The sequence below is a fragment of the Meleagris gallopavo genome, chromosome Z (genome assembly GCF_905368555.1).
Source record: "Meleagris gallopavo chromosome Z, MGAL_WU_HG_1.1, whole genome shotgun sequence".
NCBI lineage: Eukaryota > Metazoa > Chordata > Aves > Galliformes > Phasianidae > Meleagris > Meleagris gallopavo.
Window position 1 is genome coordinate 33,285,035 of NC_139435.1, and position 15,570 is coordinate 33,300,604.

General features: G+C 35.0%; 1 protein-coding gene across 2 annotated transcripts in view; it reads left to right on the forward strand.

Moving 5' to 3' along the window:
- The window catches only part of ADAMTSL1 (ADAMTS like 1), a 396,646-nt gene that overhangs the window by 95,879 nt on the left and 285,197 nt on the right, over positions 1–15,570 (forward strand). For both annotated transcript variants that reach the window (XM_085213494.1, XM_085213493.1), the window contains exon 2: positions 455–574. In XM_085213494.1, coding sequence (XP_085069620.1) covers positions 455–574 — 120 coding nt within the window. The remainder of the gene's footprint in view (positions 1–454; positions 575–15,570) is intronic.

Below are 15,570 nucleotides of genomic sequence, written 5' to 3' on the forward strand. Positions count from 1 at the left end.
ATGGAATGGGGAACAGGACACAGGAGACAGGAGCACTGAAATATTAGTTCTAACTTTTTAACATAATGTGATCAATCTGCTGGACAAAGATTGTCTATTCCAGAAAAATATAAATACACTCTAAACATGAATTTCCCAAAACATGGAAATTTGTTTCATGAAAGAGAAATTAAGAGTTAACTGCATTATAGGCTATTGCTAAAAGAAACAAATAGCAACATATTTAACAAGAAGAATGTCCTATAAATGACAGTTATTACATTCTTTCTTGGAGTTCTTTAAATGCCTATCTTTGTTTTCATTAATATCAGTGCTGACTTCTTAGATCGAGTTTAATAATAGAATGCAAAATATCAATAATGGACATTTTAGTATTACATCCTCATTTATTTAGAGATAGCATCTATGGCATAATTGAAACATTGCTTTTCCTAATATCATGTTTTGCTGCTAGGTTTGTGGAGACCAAAGCCAAGGAGCAGTTTTCCTACGTGAATTTACATTGATTCGGAGAGAAAGTCTACATGATGATTTCCTGTCTGATTTGCTGAATAACCACAGAACAGAAGATCCGGTAGGATTTAACTATTGTTCTAAAAAATTGTTCAGAAATATCTGCAAAAATATAGATTTTGCAAAGGATACTCTTATTAAAAAACAAAACAAAACAAACAAAACACCACTACAGATTTGGTTTGTAAAGAAGAAATGTAATACTGAAAATATTGGAAATGTCACATTCATAGCACAGGTATCAAATTAGGCTGAACTTTGTCAACCTAATTTTCTACCGTTATTTGACTTGCTCATTCAGAGTGAGTTTATATGTTACTAAATTTTGAATGAGTAAAGTTAAATCCATAGGTTATTTAAGAGATAAATTATCCTTTCAAATCATTTATTTTATAAAATGCACCATGGAAGGTAACAAAAAGATAAAGCAGCTTCATGAAAAATATATTTTCACTCTCTTCTATCTATGGAAAAATATGTTTTTCAAGTCTGAAGAATTTCAGAATTTCCTGGGTATTGTTGAAGAAAAGAACGTGGACAAAGTTGAGAAACATAAACTTAATGGTGCTTTAGTATGAAATAAAGCAAGCCAGCTGACTTAAAACTGCTGTAAATGTATAGGTCTAATATACTCAAGGTTTGTTTTTTTTATGGTGTTCAACACACTGTGGTTTAACAGAAATGGTGGTGGATTAGTTTCATAATTCTGTGAACTGCTGATGTATTTTAAGGATTAAAGTTCAAAATAAAAACTGTGAAATGGGAAAAGCATTCTAATATATAGAATAATTTAATGTTGATACAGCCTTGCTTACTGACTTTTCAGTCAACATTTTTCCATAGCTCTAGAAGGCACTGCCCAAAGTTACCTTTTTGAGTGCATGACTTAACGTTAGCCAGTTATCATCACTGGAAGCAAGTACAGCTAGGTCTTTGGAAGGATGGGATAGATGTCTTTTGATAAGTCTTGTTGCTCAGGTCAAAGAATGTAGTTAACAAAGGGTGAAACCATTAAAAAGTCCACTGTGTGTGTGCTAATTCATCTGCTCTAAGACAGGCTGTCCTTAGTTCTTTAAAAACTCTTCAAAGAGTTTTCACATCAGGCAAAACCAACACTTTCTTCTTTTACTGCGCATAATTATATGACATTTTGGAATTGCATCAAGCTACTGATTTACTGCCAAGACTGAAATAAAGATTTACTGAACAGAGGGTGCTGGTCTTCCACTACTTCTATCTGGACATTAAGGGGGTATAGCTGATGTTGTTGTTCATTGAAACCATTCATTCTCTGTGGTAAACAGTATTTTATTGCAGTTGTGTCAGCACCAGTGAACTGATGTGTTGTTTCCTATTTGGTGCTAGACACCTGCCTGTTTATAAGTGTGTCATGATTGTGTTCACATAAGTGGAAAGTAAACTGAAAACTATTCTCAGATTTTATTTCAAGGTATTGTTCTTTTTAATTTCACAAGGATGCTGTGTCATTCCTGTGACCATCTTTCCATGCAGATAGGTATGTATGAAAACACAATCAAGTTAAAAGAGTATTGCAAAGAAAAGGTGACATTACTATCTTCATGTAGGTATAATTTGGAGAAATTTTAATCCAATTTAATTACTCTGAGATACTTTATTTCACTATATAAGCATATATTGTATTCTCTGCATGATTGATTCAGCCGGAAATTGATAAAAAGTTCTGAAGTATCTCTTTAGTATTTTGCCTGACATATTTTGAGAGTACACATAACTTGTTCACTCTATGCTACATGGATTTGTTTCAAAGACAGGTATTAATTTCAAGAAAAATATTTTTGTTTAATTTATATAGCCATTTCTTAAGTATTAGTGAATTTATTTTCATATAAATTTTTCATATCATTATTTTCATATCAATTCATAATCTATGCAGGACATTTTACAGCTGTGGATTCAAAGGCTAACAGACATTATAACCAAAACCACTGCTTTCCTCAAGTTCATTGTCTGTTACACAAAGTTTTATTTTGTTCAATTCACTTCTCACTACATAGCCATCAAGATTCAAAATTTTCACCTCAGATGTAATTACAAGCGTTCAGCATCTCTGTCTCTCAAGCAAAGTTAACAAATAAGGTATCTACAAGAATGACGCTACATGATTATAACATGTTAGAAAATCTGTTATGAGGGTCTGCAACACAGATTTTGAATTTCTGAGACAGAAATATAGAATGTAGTTTTCCAGAATGGAAAGTACAAGCATTAATTCAGAGGATCAATCCTTTTTTTTCTTTTCTTTCTTTCTTTCTTTCCTGTGATTTCCTGCTGTGATCAGATATTATCCAACAAGAAAATCTGCTACAGAGATATTTTTCTAACAGATGAGATACAGAGAAAACAGTCTTTATCATCATACTCCCCCACAAACATCCCACTTCAGTTCTTCTTGGGAGTTCTTTGAGCAGCATAGGCTAGGTTTCTCTGTTTGCAAATTTTCAAAATCAGTGGATATGTGGATCCCACATGAAAGCTGTGTAGCCTTTTAGTATCCTACCAACTACAGAAATCTTTAACCTTTGCATTTTTCCCTGATAATAATATAGAATAATAGAAACATGGAATGGTTTATGTGGGAAGGGACAGTAAAGATCAAGTTCGAAGCCCAAACCAGGCTGCCCAGGATCCCATCCAACCTGGCCTTGAGCACCCCCAAGGATGGGGCATCCATGGTGTTTCTGGTCTGCCTCATCACTCTCTGAGTAAAGAATGTCCTATCCTCTAAGCTAAACATCTCTTCTTTTAGTGTAAATCCATTCTCCCTTGTCCTATCACTGTTAGACAGCATAAAAAGTCAGTCTCTATCCTGATTATAAGCTCTCTTCAAGTACTGGAAGACTACAATGAGGTCTCCTGGGAACCTGCTCTTCTTCAAGCCGAACCAAGCTCAGCTCTTTCATCATTTCTTTGTAATAGAGGTTTTTCAGTCCCCTGATAATCTTCATGGCCCTCCTCTAGACACACTCCAACAGATCCATGCCTTTCTAGGGCCCCGAGCCTGGACACAGTACTACACGTGGGCTCACAAGGGCAGAGTACAGGGGGACGATCACCTCACTCAACCTGCTGGGCTGTATGTTGGTCACTGAAATAGTTAATAGAGAATTTCCTTTCTGCTTATATTTCTATCATTAACTTTAGGTACAAAAATTTGCCAAAGGCCTGAAAAGACTTATGTTTTATCATTTTCTGTCCTGTGCAAAGCCAATAACTGTGATTACACATTCAAAACTCTTTTAAGGAAGTCACTGATAAATGAAAATCTTAGTGCCTGCTCTGTGTGTAAGACAAATCTCCTCAATGATGTTAGGCCAGCCTTATGTTTGCAGCTGTCAACACATTCAAAAATCTTTCATCTGTTTGGGTAAGACCATGAGGTTGACTTTAATATTTTGGAGAATAAAGAACTGCCAGAACTTCTAGTAGCAGTCAGACATCAGCAGCTCTTTTAGTGTTTTCTGATCAGGAAAATAATACCTTCAGAAAGATGCCTAATCAAGCCAAGACTTTCACAGGGGCTGTAAGGAAAGCAGTGGAAAATAGTGAGGGCACAGACTTCTCAGAGGACACCTGTACCAACTGCATGATGTGACAGAACATGTCTTGTGAAGCTTGCTTTCACACCATAACCCACTGAGAGCAAGCAGATTTCCTAGGCCACAGTTCAAACATTACTGCTGGAGGAGAATCTCATATATTAGGGCAGATTTTCAGGTTTTTCAGTGACATGTGAACATGACTACAGTTAATTGAATTCTGCATCTAATCTTGTTAATCTGATTCAGCACTTCAGGAAATCACTCGGCCACTGGCTGATGAATTATGTACATATTTCACTGAGAAACGCGATAGTTTTTATTACTTTTATCATGTTTTAATTGCCAAGTTCTGTCACATGTCTCAGTAATCTTAAAAATATGTTTTGTTAAAATTCTATCTCATGGTTCACATGACAACTCCTTATCTATCTTGCCATTTTGAGCACTGACTGTTTTCAGTGTAAATCTTTTCCTGCTGCAACTGTTTTCGAAATGATTTCCAGTCTGTACTTTATACAAATATTACTTCTTTCTTCCAGACTATATTGCTCTAAGTTGATTAAGGATTTTATCTTAAAGTATTATCTCCTTTAAAAATAAATGTTTTAAATATGTTTAGATGTCTATGGATCATCACAAACAAAAATAGGATGAACCATTGGTATTTTTTACATTCCACAGTTCTGAATCGTGGTATTTAGACTGTGAAGTGTACTAAGGCTTCTTTATCTATTTCACTTAATGCTTTTTTTACATTGCTTTAAAAATAGAAGCATGATCATTAAATGTTTTAGACTTCTAGCTGTTCCTATATTGTTTTCCTTTTCTGTTTCAAAGCCAATCAAGACACCACTGCTCAGAAAAGAAAAAAAAATTGCATTCCAGAGCTTGGAATCCCACAGCTGCCAAAAACTGTCCTGTGACTGCATCTAGTGCTGGAGCTGATGCAGGATAAAAGAAAGCTGTTTTTAGAAAGTCTGAATTATTAGTCTTGTCCACATTAGGAAAATGAAAAATTGAAAAACAATGAAGCCATTGTTTGTGCAATGATATAGAACACTATTTGGACTACTACACTGCTTAAGGGGACCTTAAATTTATTCATAATTGTTCCCAGCGCCTATTTGCAACAACTGAAAAATTCCATAGCTTCCATCAAGTCAAGAAGCTTTCAAGGCTGCTTCATTGAAACACTGATAGCTTTTTCATGACACTGTTTCCACTCTAAAGAATTCAAGTAAATAGTAGAGTATTTTGCACATACAACAAGAGGAGGCTCTTTATGTCCAAATGTCTTATTTATGTACTTTTTAATGCATATCTTTTGGAATGGTAAATTGTAACTGTAGCCTAGATAGTTCATGAAGAAAATTAGTTAATAATAGATATTACACCCAAAATGTGTGTAGTTGTAATTTTTTAAACTAGATATTCAACATAAAAATGAACAGTCCTTGTTTTTTATATAGTTAGCATATTTTATTTAATTTTATTATATTTTATCAGCATATTTTATTTATTTATAGAACTTAATAATTACACAATAACAATACTTTCCTGAGGTGTTCCAAGTTTCTTTCACTAGCTGAGGAAGCTATAATCTTTTAGCAGACAGTGATGATGACACTCAAGAAGCTCAAAGTAGCTCTTTCAAACACTTTGGATGAAAAATATCTTTTTGTTGTTGTTGAGACTTAGTTTCTCTTTGATGACAAAAAAATCTTCTACAGCAGACACTTCTTGATTTTCTCTTTTATAAATTATAAACAGTAGCGAGAGAATATAGTTGAATGGCTTCAGTTGCTTTCAAGTTTACTGCTTCTCATGCCTTCATATTTCTGTGTTATGTTTATATAGATATTTCAAGTTCTGATAGCTTGCTTTCTTCATATGCAGTCATACAACATCTATATAATATACATATGGCATTTATGGCCAGTTGCTCTTTATTTACATAGGTGTAGACACACATACACACCATTTTATATATATATATACGACTATCATGATGACAAATTTTATACTGAGTCTCAGAACTCTAAAGTAATTTTAGCAAATGCTCACAAGTGAGATTTCTGAAATTGACCGGATGGACATGTTAGTGCTCATTGTTTCAGCTCGGTTTTTCCAATAGCTATATCTGGACTCACAAAAAATGGCCTGTGTTGCCCTAGGAATAAAGACTTTTAAAGAATGGTACTCTTGCTTCCCAGCTGCACAGGGCTTTCTAAGCTGCACTGAGAACTTGAGTTTCAATTGAGTCCCTTACAGTCAGTAGAAACTACTCCTGTGTTCCTCCAGGCTTGGACAATGTCGCCTGGCATCACTGCAAACAGCAAGGGAATTTTTTATTTCCATTCCCTGTTCACATGGACCCAGACTGCCTCCTGAGAATGAGGGATGAAGAATCCAGCACAGGGAGCTTTGACTATCTAAGGGAGAGGTGGTACATCAGAGGGATTACTGAATGTTAAAAATACCTAAACGTTTTCCTTTTTGGGTCACTGTAAGTTATGCCAGGGCATTTTTCCTAGAAATTTTTACTACTGTAAAATTACTAGCAGGGTTCAGAGTTTAAATTTAGTTTTCTGTCTTAAAAGTAAGTCTGTATGCTTACATATTTCCTATTTGTCATGTATGTGAGTGTATCCTGGTCTGGCTTATTGAGTTGCCCCTGGCCTAAAGCACTGATAAAGGGCTTTGAAAACTCTTGTTCCTTAACAGTGATGAGTAGGACACTGCCAATTTCAGTGTCAGCAAAAACCATTGATGGGTGAGTATATATTTTGTACTGACGAGCAGAAGGCTTGTTTCCCTCTCCCTAGGTCACTAGGTCTGCTTCCTTTTCATTCCTGCTCTCTCTCTTTTTTTTTCTGAGGAAAAAAAAATCTTTTTTTATCCTCAGAAATCCTCAAGATGAGCTTACCTTAAGTAGCTTATTTAATAGCTTAGGCAATGTGATCATCCTCTCATGGTTGCCATAAAGTTTACAATAGTGTTATTTAAAGGGATGAACTTCTAGAAATTACTTTGCCCAAGCATACCTTTAAACAAAACTTTTGTAATTCCGTTTTGAGATAAAGCATAAAGAGGATTTGTAAGCCAGACTAAAACCAATACATTGTCAGAATCAAGTGATGGCTTGAACAGATTTGAAATATTTACTATGTTCTTAATACCTACATTTTGAATGTTAATTGCTTTAAAAGCTGTGAGGATGACCACAAACTCAGAATAAATCATCATCTGTTTCAATGTCATTGAGAACAATGTGCTTTTGATAACCAGTTGCCACATAAGGAATTGTTAAATTACTATGAATGTGTTTAATATGTTGGCATTTTTAATTAGCATTCCATAACTGTCTTATTAAATCCTTATTTGAAAATTACATTCAAGTCAGCTTCAGTTTTATTCTTGCATGCCTTCCATAATTCTCTTCTCCACTTGTAGCTTTTAAATCAGTAGTGCAGGCCTATATCCAAATATGTTGGCTGTACTCCATTACGCCTTATAACAAGATGTTTGTCGGTTTGATCATACCAGATTAGTTGCAGACTTTTGGGAAAGCAAGCAACAAGATATTCTTAGTAGAGTCTAAACTGTAGATTTATCCAAAAAAGTCCACTGCAAGATATAGGACAAATATCCCGCCTTAAAATGTTAATCCACTGTAGTACTTTTTCTGCTACACAGAGTTCTGTTGGAGTGTGCATTCAAAGTATATGTTTTGAATTGTTGCAGTATATGTTTTGAATTGTTGCATTTGCATCTTGTATAGCCTTTATGCCTATGTTGTCTTATCCACAGGGTATAAGTTATTTATCGTACTACAGAAAGATTACCATTTGAAAAGAAAGCTTATTTTTGTTCTCTGTTTTTCCTCTGTCACTGTTACCTAATCACCTTCAGTGGTAATGATGCTTATTCTATACTTATCAAGTGGAGTACAGTAAGCAATGAAGTAATTTTCTTTTTTAGTATGAATGTACTGTGACGGTTATTCATTATCTTATGTATTCATGAGAAAGATGGTAAAGAAACTTCTTTGAAACTGGAAGATTATAAGTATTGGCCAAAAAAGAAGGTCAGGATCCTGTCTTCTCAAGAATTCATTTTTCAATATTTTACTTACTCCTAGGGAAGTTATTTTTATGAAAACAAGTTTTTGCTATGCAGTAATGGGTTACAGAAACAAATCACTCTCTGAGTGCTGGATTCAGTTTTCTTATATGTATACCTGGCCTGGTCTGCAGTTTCTGGATTACACCTTGCATTGAGAATGTTACTAGGAGTATATGGAGAGCAAAAGGTGGGCTTTTGCTGTGATCTAAGTAGCTAGTTCTTGCACTGGCCATTGAAAAGTCTAGATGCTGTATTTTACATCATGAGAATGTTTGCACTTTTCCCATCCTGTGGAAATCCTTATTGTGTTTTTCCTGTTTTAATAAATAAAATGCTCAGTTCATAAGGCTTTTATTCCTCCATGTATTTCTGACCATTTGTGTTATCTGTATAAAAGGTAAACATCTTTTTCACTTTCATTTCTGCATGGCTGAAGTAGGTTGCAGAAAAAATTTTCAGTTTCTTACAATAATAAGCCCAGCTTCTGTGTACAGAACTAAAATAATCAAACAGATTACTTTTTAGATATATTACAAAATGTAGAGAATAACCTGCAATATATACTAGATATTCAGTGTCCATTTAGAAATTATAATGCCGAGTGTATTTGTAAAGTTGGCTCCAGAGAGTTTGAAATATGTTTCCATATACTTTTCTCTCTTTGGGTGTAACTCACAGGGAAGAAGGGAGAGCTATGGAGACAGTAGTGTGCATTAGGCACATATTCGCTTTGCATCCCTTTTCTTTGACCTGAGAGTCTGTCTACTAAGCTTAATGCATAACACATGCCTTTTTGAACTTCAGATGATAGAGTTGTATTTTAATTTAAATTGCTACTTTTAAAAAGTTAAGAGTAGCTAAGAATTAATTGTGTTAACAAATGTGCTTGATTGACCTTATATGTAACCAAATCCGTATTTTCAACATGAACTGGAAATTCCTATTAGTATTGTGTACAGATATTTAGTTTCCCTTCAATATCCCTGTGTGCTTAAGTAAATGTCCATGGGAAACTACACAAAATAATGTTAGCTAAATTACATCATACTATATTCTTTGTATCAATCTTGGCCTACAAAATTGAAGACAAATCAATTTAGTAAGCTCCATTGACTTTGCACAATTTAGAGCAGGGGAAAATTACCAGAAAAAGCTGCTGACCAGATAATGCATATAAAATAAAATTAATTTTAATCATTATATTCTGTTTCATGAGTGTTCAATCAGTACAAACTCTATGATATTTCATCATTGCTGCAGTTTCAGTTCTCTCGGTGTTATGGATATGAATGATGACATACAGCAACAACTTCATGTTCAGGTCTCCTTGGCACCATCTTCTGAGTCTTCTGCCTTTCACAGTCATTTTGATGTTATCTCAACATTATGGAACTAGGAGTAATAAGCCTATCTTAGCTTTTTTACTTTGATTTGCTTTAAAATTTGTTGTGAATAGTAAGTCTAAGACTACTAGTCTTGCTTCTGATAAGATCTTTGTCTGATTTTTCTACTATGGAATGTAATCTGTAAGCTATATCAAGACATACTAAATTATAAAAAATTGCCTTACATAATAAATATAAAATACATATTGGGCTGCAAAGGATCTCAGATGTGCAGAAAATAGTCACATATGCTGAAGACTGTCATTGGATTTAGCTTTGTGAATAAGGAATGGTTTATTTCATTAATAAAGTTAAGCCAATGGGGAAGATATGTCATTGCTCTTAATTAGGAGATAAGCTGCTGACATCTGAAGCATATTTTCCCAATACCAAATGTACATTAATTTGATAGCTATGGTTCATATCTTTCTCCTGTTCCAAACAGAAAGTCTCACATGGAGCTGTGATATAACAGACTTCCATTTAAACAGATGGAGGCCTGTTTTGTTTTTATTTTTAGCTGAAAAACAACGAATGTTAGAGGAGGAATATTTCTACCTATCTGCTTAGATATGCATATATCTTTGAGATATGTAACACAAATAAATAAACACTGTATATTATTCATACTTCATTCACTGATTTTATCGTTCTTCCTAAAATTGATACTATATTAATTTTACAAAGAGCAGAATAGCTTTTATGTTCCCTAATGACTAAGCTAATTGCTTGTAAGTAATAATGATTGTTTTTAAGTATTTCTACAAACATAAATTTATATAACATGATAAATGTGTTTATAATGCTAGACACACATGTAATATAAAGACAAGTATTATAATTATCTATTCTTAGTCTGTGTTTTCAGATAAATTTTAAGTGTAGTTATCTTCCATCCAGAAGGAGATATTAGTATGCACTTACAGGTTACTAATGCCTCATGGAGCAAATTCCAATAACTTTGAAAAGCATAACTCTACTACATTAAACAGAGAACAGATGTCTTGAAACTTACTGTTTTGAATCCTATAATAGCCACTCTACCATCTCCACCTCTGCCCCCATCAACAATAAGAAAATATTTTTTTAAGTGAATGAAAATCTGAAATGGAAACTGACCTCAAGAAGATTAATCAGCTGCAGTATTTTTGCCTTCATTAACCCATTAGAAATTAGAAGATTACTACTAGATGTAATCTTTTGCTTTTGTTGAAAATTTTATAGATGTAGTTTAGCAGCTTATCGATTTTTTATATTATTTTTAGCTGAAAGATATCATGTTAGTCCTAATCTTGAAGCATTCATTAAACATTATTTCCATAGTGTGCTAAAAAATATCTTAGATAGTACCTTATTTTTTGCAGTTTTCTTGCTTAGTTTTTTGTTGTTGTAAAATGTAAAATTGTAAAATTTTTAGACTTTGTTGTAAAATTTTTAGACTTATGCATCAGATGATAAAGATAATATTTAATTTAATCAATATGTTGCATTGACTCAACCTCCAGAATCCTTTCAGTAAACCAAAATCAGGTATAGTGGATTATGACAGACCATAGAGGAAGCAATTTCTAATGGCTTTCTACTCAGCTATTCTTCATTTTTCTTGAGGATTGGGAAACAGAGACATAAAGGTTACATCATCTCACATCTCAAGAGAATGAGATGTGCTAGCTTTCTTAATTTTTATGACACATACAGTCAAATTGTTCAATGAGAAAAAGAAATTGGCATACATGATTTCAACTACTTTGTTTAACTCTATTATTGCCATTCTTAAAAATTCAACTCATTTTCTCTTCTTTTTTCAGTATTGGTATGCCCAGAATCTCTTTCTCTGCTCTTTCCTATCTTTCCCTTCTGAAGATGTTACCTAGTACTGAGCTATAAGTAATGCAGGTCTGTTTTAACCCAAGTCAGTTTTCATGTATATTTTCAATCATGTCCATGTTAATTAATTAATTCTATATAGGATCCAATTGAAGCTAAGCATATTTGAATATTATCTTCTAAAAGGCTTCTGTATCCACAAAATACCGTTCATTTCCTTTTGAATAAAGCATCTTCAAATTTAGTGCATGAAGATAATGAAAGAGAAAAAGAAATATATGTATAGAATACACAGTCTGTAGCAGAAAACATCATCCTGTACTTAATTTTATAAAATTTTCAAGACTCATCAGATGTTTTTCCTCATATGCTTCAGGCCCCTAATCATTTTTGTGGACCTCCATTGGACTGTACCTAGAAGTTCTCTGTCTTGAACTGGGGATCCAAGATCTGGACGCAGCGTTCAAGTTGTGGCCTCATTAGGGAAGAGCAGAGGGAGAGGACCACCTCCCTCAACCTGCTGGCCAAGCTCTTTCCATGCATTCCTGGATACCATTGGCCTCCTTGGCCACAGGGTCACACTTCTGGTTCATGGCCAACCTGTGGTCCACCAGAACCCCCATATCCTTCTCTCCAGAGTCCCCTTCCAGCAGGTCAGTGCCATGTATAATGCATGTGGTTATTCCTCCCCAGGTACAAAACCCTATACCTGCCCTTGCTGAACCTCATTAAGTTCCTCTCTGCCCAGCTCTCCAGTCTGTCCAGATCTCACTGAATGGCAGCACAGCGTTCTGGTGTGTCAGCCACTCCTCCCAGTTTGGTTGCTGAATGTGCACTCCATCCCTTCATTCAGGTCCCTGAAAATTTTGAACAAGACCAGACCAAGTACCATCCCCTGGGGAACTGTGCTGGTTATAGGCATCCAATTGAACTCTGCATTGCTGATCACATACCTCTGAGCTCCGCTGGTCAGGTAGTTCTCAATCCATCTCAGTCTACTTTCTTTTCTCTTCTGCTTTTATTGAAAGGTTATCCCAAAGCCTCATTGCTTTGGTAGTTAAAAATATTATTTCCAGTTTTTCTTGTTTCACTGAACTTTATATCTACCATCTTTCATGATAGTTCTAATATTTTTTTTTTATAAGCATTTCTTTACTTAGTATAGCATTGGCTCCTACATAGAACATTGTCTTTTATCATACATGTTTTTACTATATAAATATAAAAAATGGTGTCTCAGCTCCTTTCTGAGCTCTTACAACTTCTTTTCTGCATCTGTTCCACTGTAGCTTAATCCTGATTTATACCAGAGTTTATACCACTATTTCCAAATCTATGAATGAAAAAAAGATATATTTTTTTAAAATTTTCACTTTGTTTCTTAGCTGTATATAAATATTGTTTTACATCAATTAGATTTTCACTGCATAACTTCTCGATTCTATTATAGCATCACTTCACATACTTTTCATATAATCATTTGAATTTATTCAAATTATAGTATTTATTTGATATAGGCTATATAATGTCTAGATTTTCTTCATGAAGCCTAGTGGGAAGCACATTTTTTTTCTAAGCAACCTAGTTTCTGTAACAAGTTTTACAACTTCTAGATCTAAATTATTTGATTAAAAGTAGCACTTCCTCTTTCACTTTTACTAAGTCATGAGTGAAGAACTGGCTGAGCTGCTATATCTAGAAATGTCAGTACCCTGTTGTTAGTACCTATCCATATCTGGAAATATAGTCTCCTATAGTGATACAAGTCCTATTTTTATCAGTTTCTCCAGTAATACAGCAGATCTCCATATCCCAAACAAATTCCTGATTGTCCCTACCTGAAGACAGATCTAAGTTAATCTCTTTAAGAAATTACATCTCTTCTTATTCTTATTATTACATCTCTTCTTATTCTTTTACAGGCTGTTATGACTCAGTGACTTTGCAGGCAAACATTTAAAGTAATTTGAGCAAATTTTAGTAAAGGAATTCTTCCAGAATAAGGTTTATGACAGCGACCTGAAGGTGGGAGAAGGCAGAAGGATGTCGTTTCTACTGTCCTTGATTTTGTTATCTTTTCAACACAGATATTACTTCTCAGCAGCTTTAATCATGATTAAAGGTCTCCAAGATGGCAATCTCTAGCTTTAGGATTTTCTCAATCCCTAAAATGCCTGGCTTTCTTATGCCCTTGCACAAAGGCTTATTTCCGACTTGAATATCCATGATATAGATATAATATTTTGACTCCTGACACCTACTTGTATCAACACTTCTATTCCTCACTATACTTTATTTACTATTATGTTGTAATTTGACTGTTTCCTCTACCTTCCTCTCTATCATAGCCAGCTGAAGGATGTGTATGTCAAATTCTCCATGTCATTAGAGTGCTTAGCTCGCATGGTGGTTCCACAGTGATGGCTACCTAAGCTTCCCCTGAACCCCACACTCTTCTGCCTCCTTCCCGTAGTGATACAAGGGAATGGGCAATGGGGGCTGTGATCAGTCCCTAATGCTTTGTCTCTTCTGCTCCGCCATGGTAACTTTGGTCCTGCTCCACATGAGGTGCTGCCCATGGAATCCTGTTCTTCCCAAACTGATCCTACATGGACTTCCCAGAAGCTTCAGCTCTCTGAGCACTTCTCCAACTGACTCCGTATCACAGGGCCCACCCTTCAGGCACTACTCTACACAGGCTCCCCATGGGCAGCAGCTCCCCCAGTCGTCCTGCCCCACTGCAGGCTACTTGCCATAGCCTGCAGCTCCAGCCTCAGGTACTCCTGTGGGGGTGTCCATGGGATGTACATTGTTTAGGCCTCAGCCACTGCTGCACTGTGATTCCTCCAGAGCTGCATGTGGAGATCTGCTCTGCATAATGTCTGTGTGCTGCTCTGCTACTGCAGACTACCTCTGCAGCCAAAATCTTGCCTTATAAACCCAATAAATCCCTAGAGATAGCATCTGATTTACTTGTAATGAGGATCAGAATTATGCAAACAACACTGCAGATCAGTCCAGCACACAAATCTCTACTCTGGAAATGCTTAGTTTAATGGAAACAGCAGAAAGCAGGTTTTTTCAGTATTAAAGATTCACTGAACAACCAAACTCACGAGCTGAAGAACTGTGCTTGAAAAAAAGTTTAGAAGTAATATTATAAAAAGGAAAATGATCATTTATTTTAAGTTCATGAACTATATCACAGGACCATTTAACATCCGGTTTCTGTTTTGAAATGTTATTTGATACTGCTTTTCTTTTAAACTGTAATGTTAGTATCACTGTTTTTCTTCTTTTTGCTTGTTGTTTTTTTTTTTTTGTGCAGTTTTGTGTGTGTCGTGTTTTATATATATATATCTTTTCTGCAGCAGAAAAATAAAGAAATAGTCTAAATCTAAATGGATGAATATATTGTCTGCAAATACGGTCATGGTTCCATCATAAGAAATGAAGTGTTGTGACACCAGTGTTGCAACAGTTAAGTGGGTCACTTACTATTGACCTGTAAGTGGTCAATAGACTTTTTTTATTTTTTATTTATTTATATATTTTTTTCCCATGAATTGCAAAGTTACAAAAGAATGAAAACAACAATGAGAAACTATGGGGAGCCACTACTTTTGTCTAGTAAATTAAAGGATCTCTAGATCACAATTCATGTCAAGTCATTCCTGTTATATTCATGCAATCATTCTAGAAAAGCTTTTCTTAAATGAAGGATCATGGTATAGCTTAGTGGTCTTATGTATCTGAGCCAGAGGTAACCTCACCAGGTTGGTGAGATTGGTGGACTGCAATGTTCTCTCAGGCTACGAAAACAGAAAACTCACTACTGGTGAAGAGCCATGAAGGAGGTTTCTCTTGTCATTTTCACAAAGAATGATACAGGATACAAAGAAAAAAGCTGCTGTGTTTTTGACATATTCTTTCCATTTCCCTGTAGTGGATATCGAGAACTCATGCCACCTTTTCCTTCACTCATCTTGCAATTAATTAGTCTAGTCTCTATGAGCAGGTGCATCTATGAAGTACTTAGCTCTGCAAAATCTTCAGAGAAACTCATTCAGGCAGTGATTTATATTTCTACAGGGTGAGGAGATAATTACATAGGCATGTGTGTGTGAATCAAGTCTGAG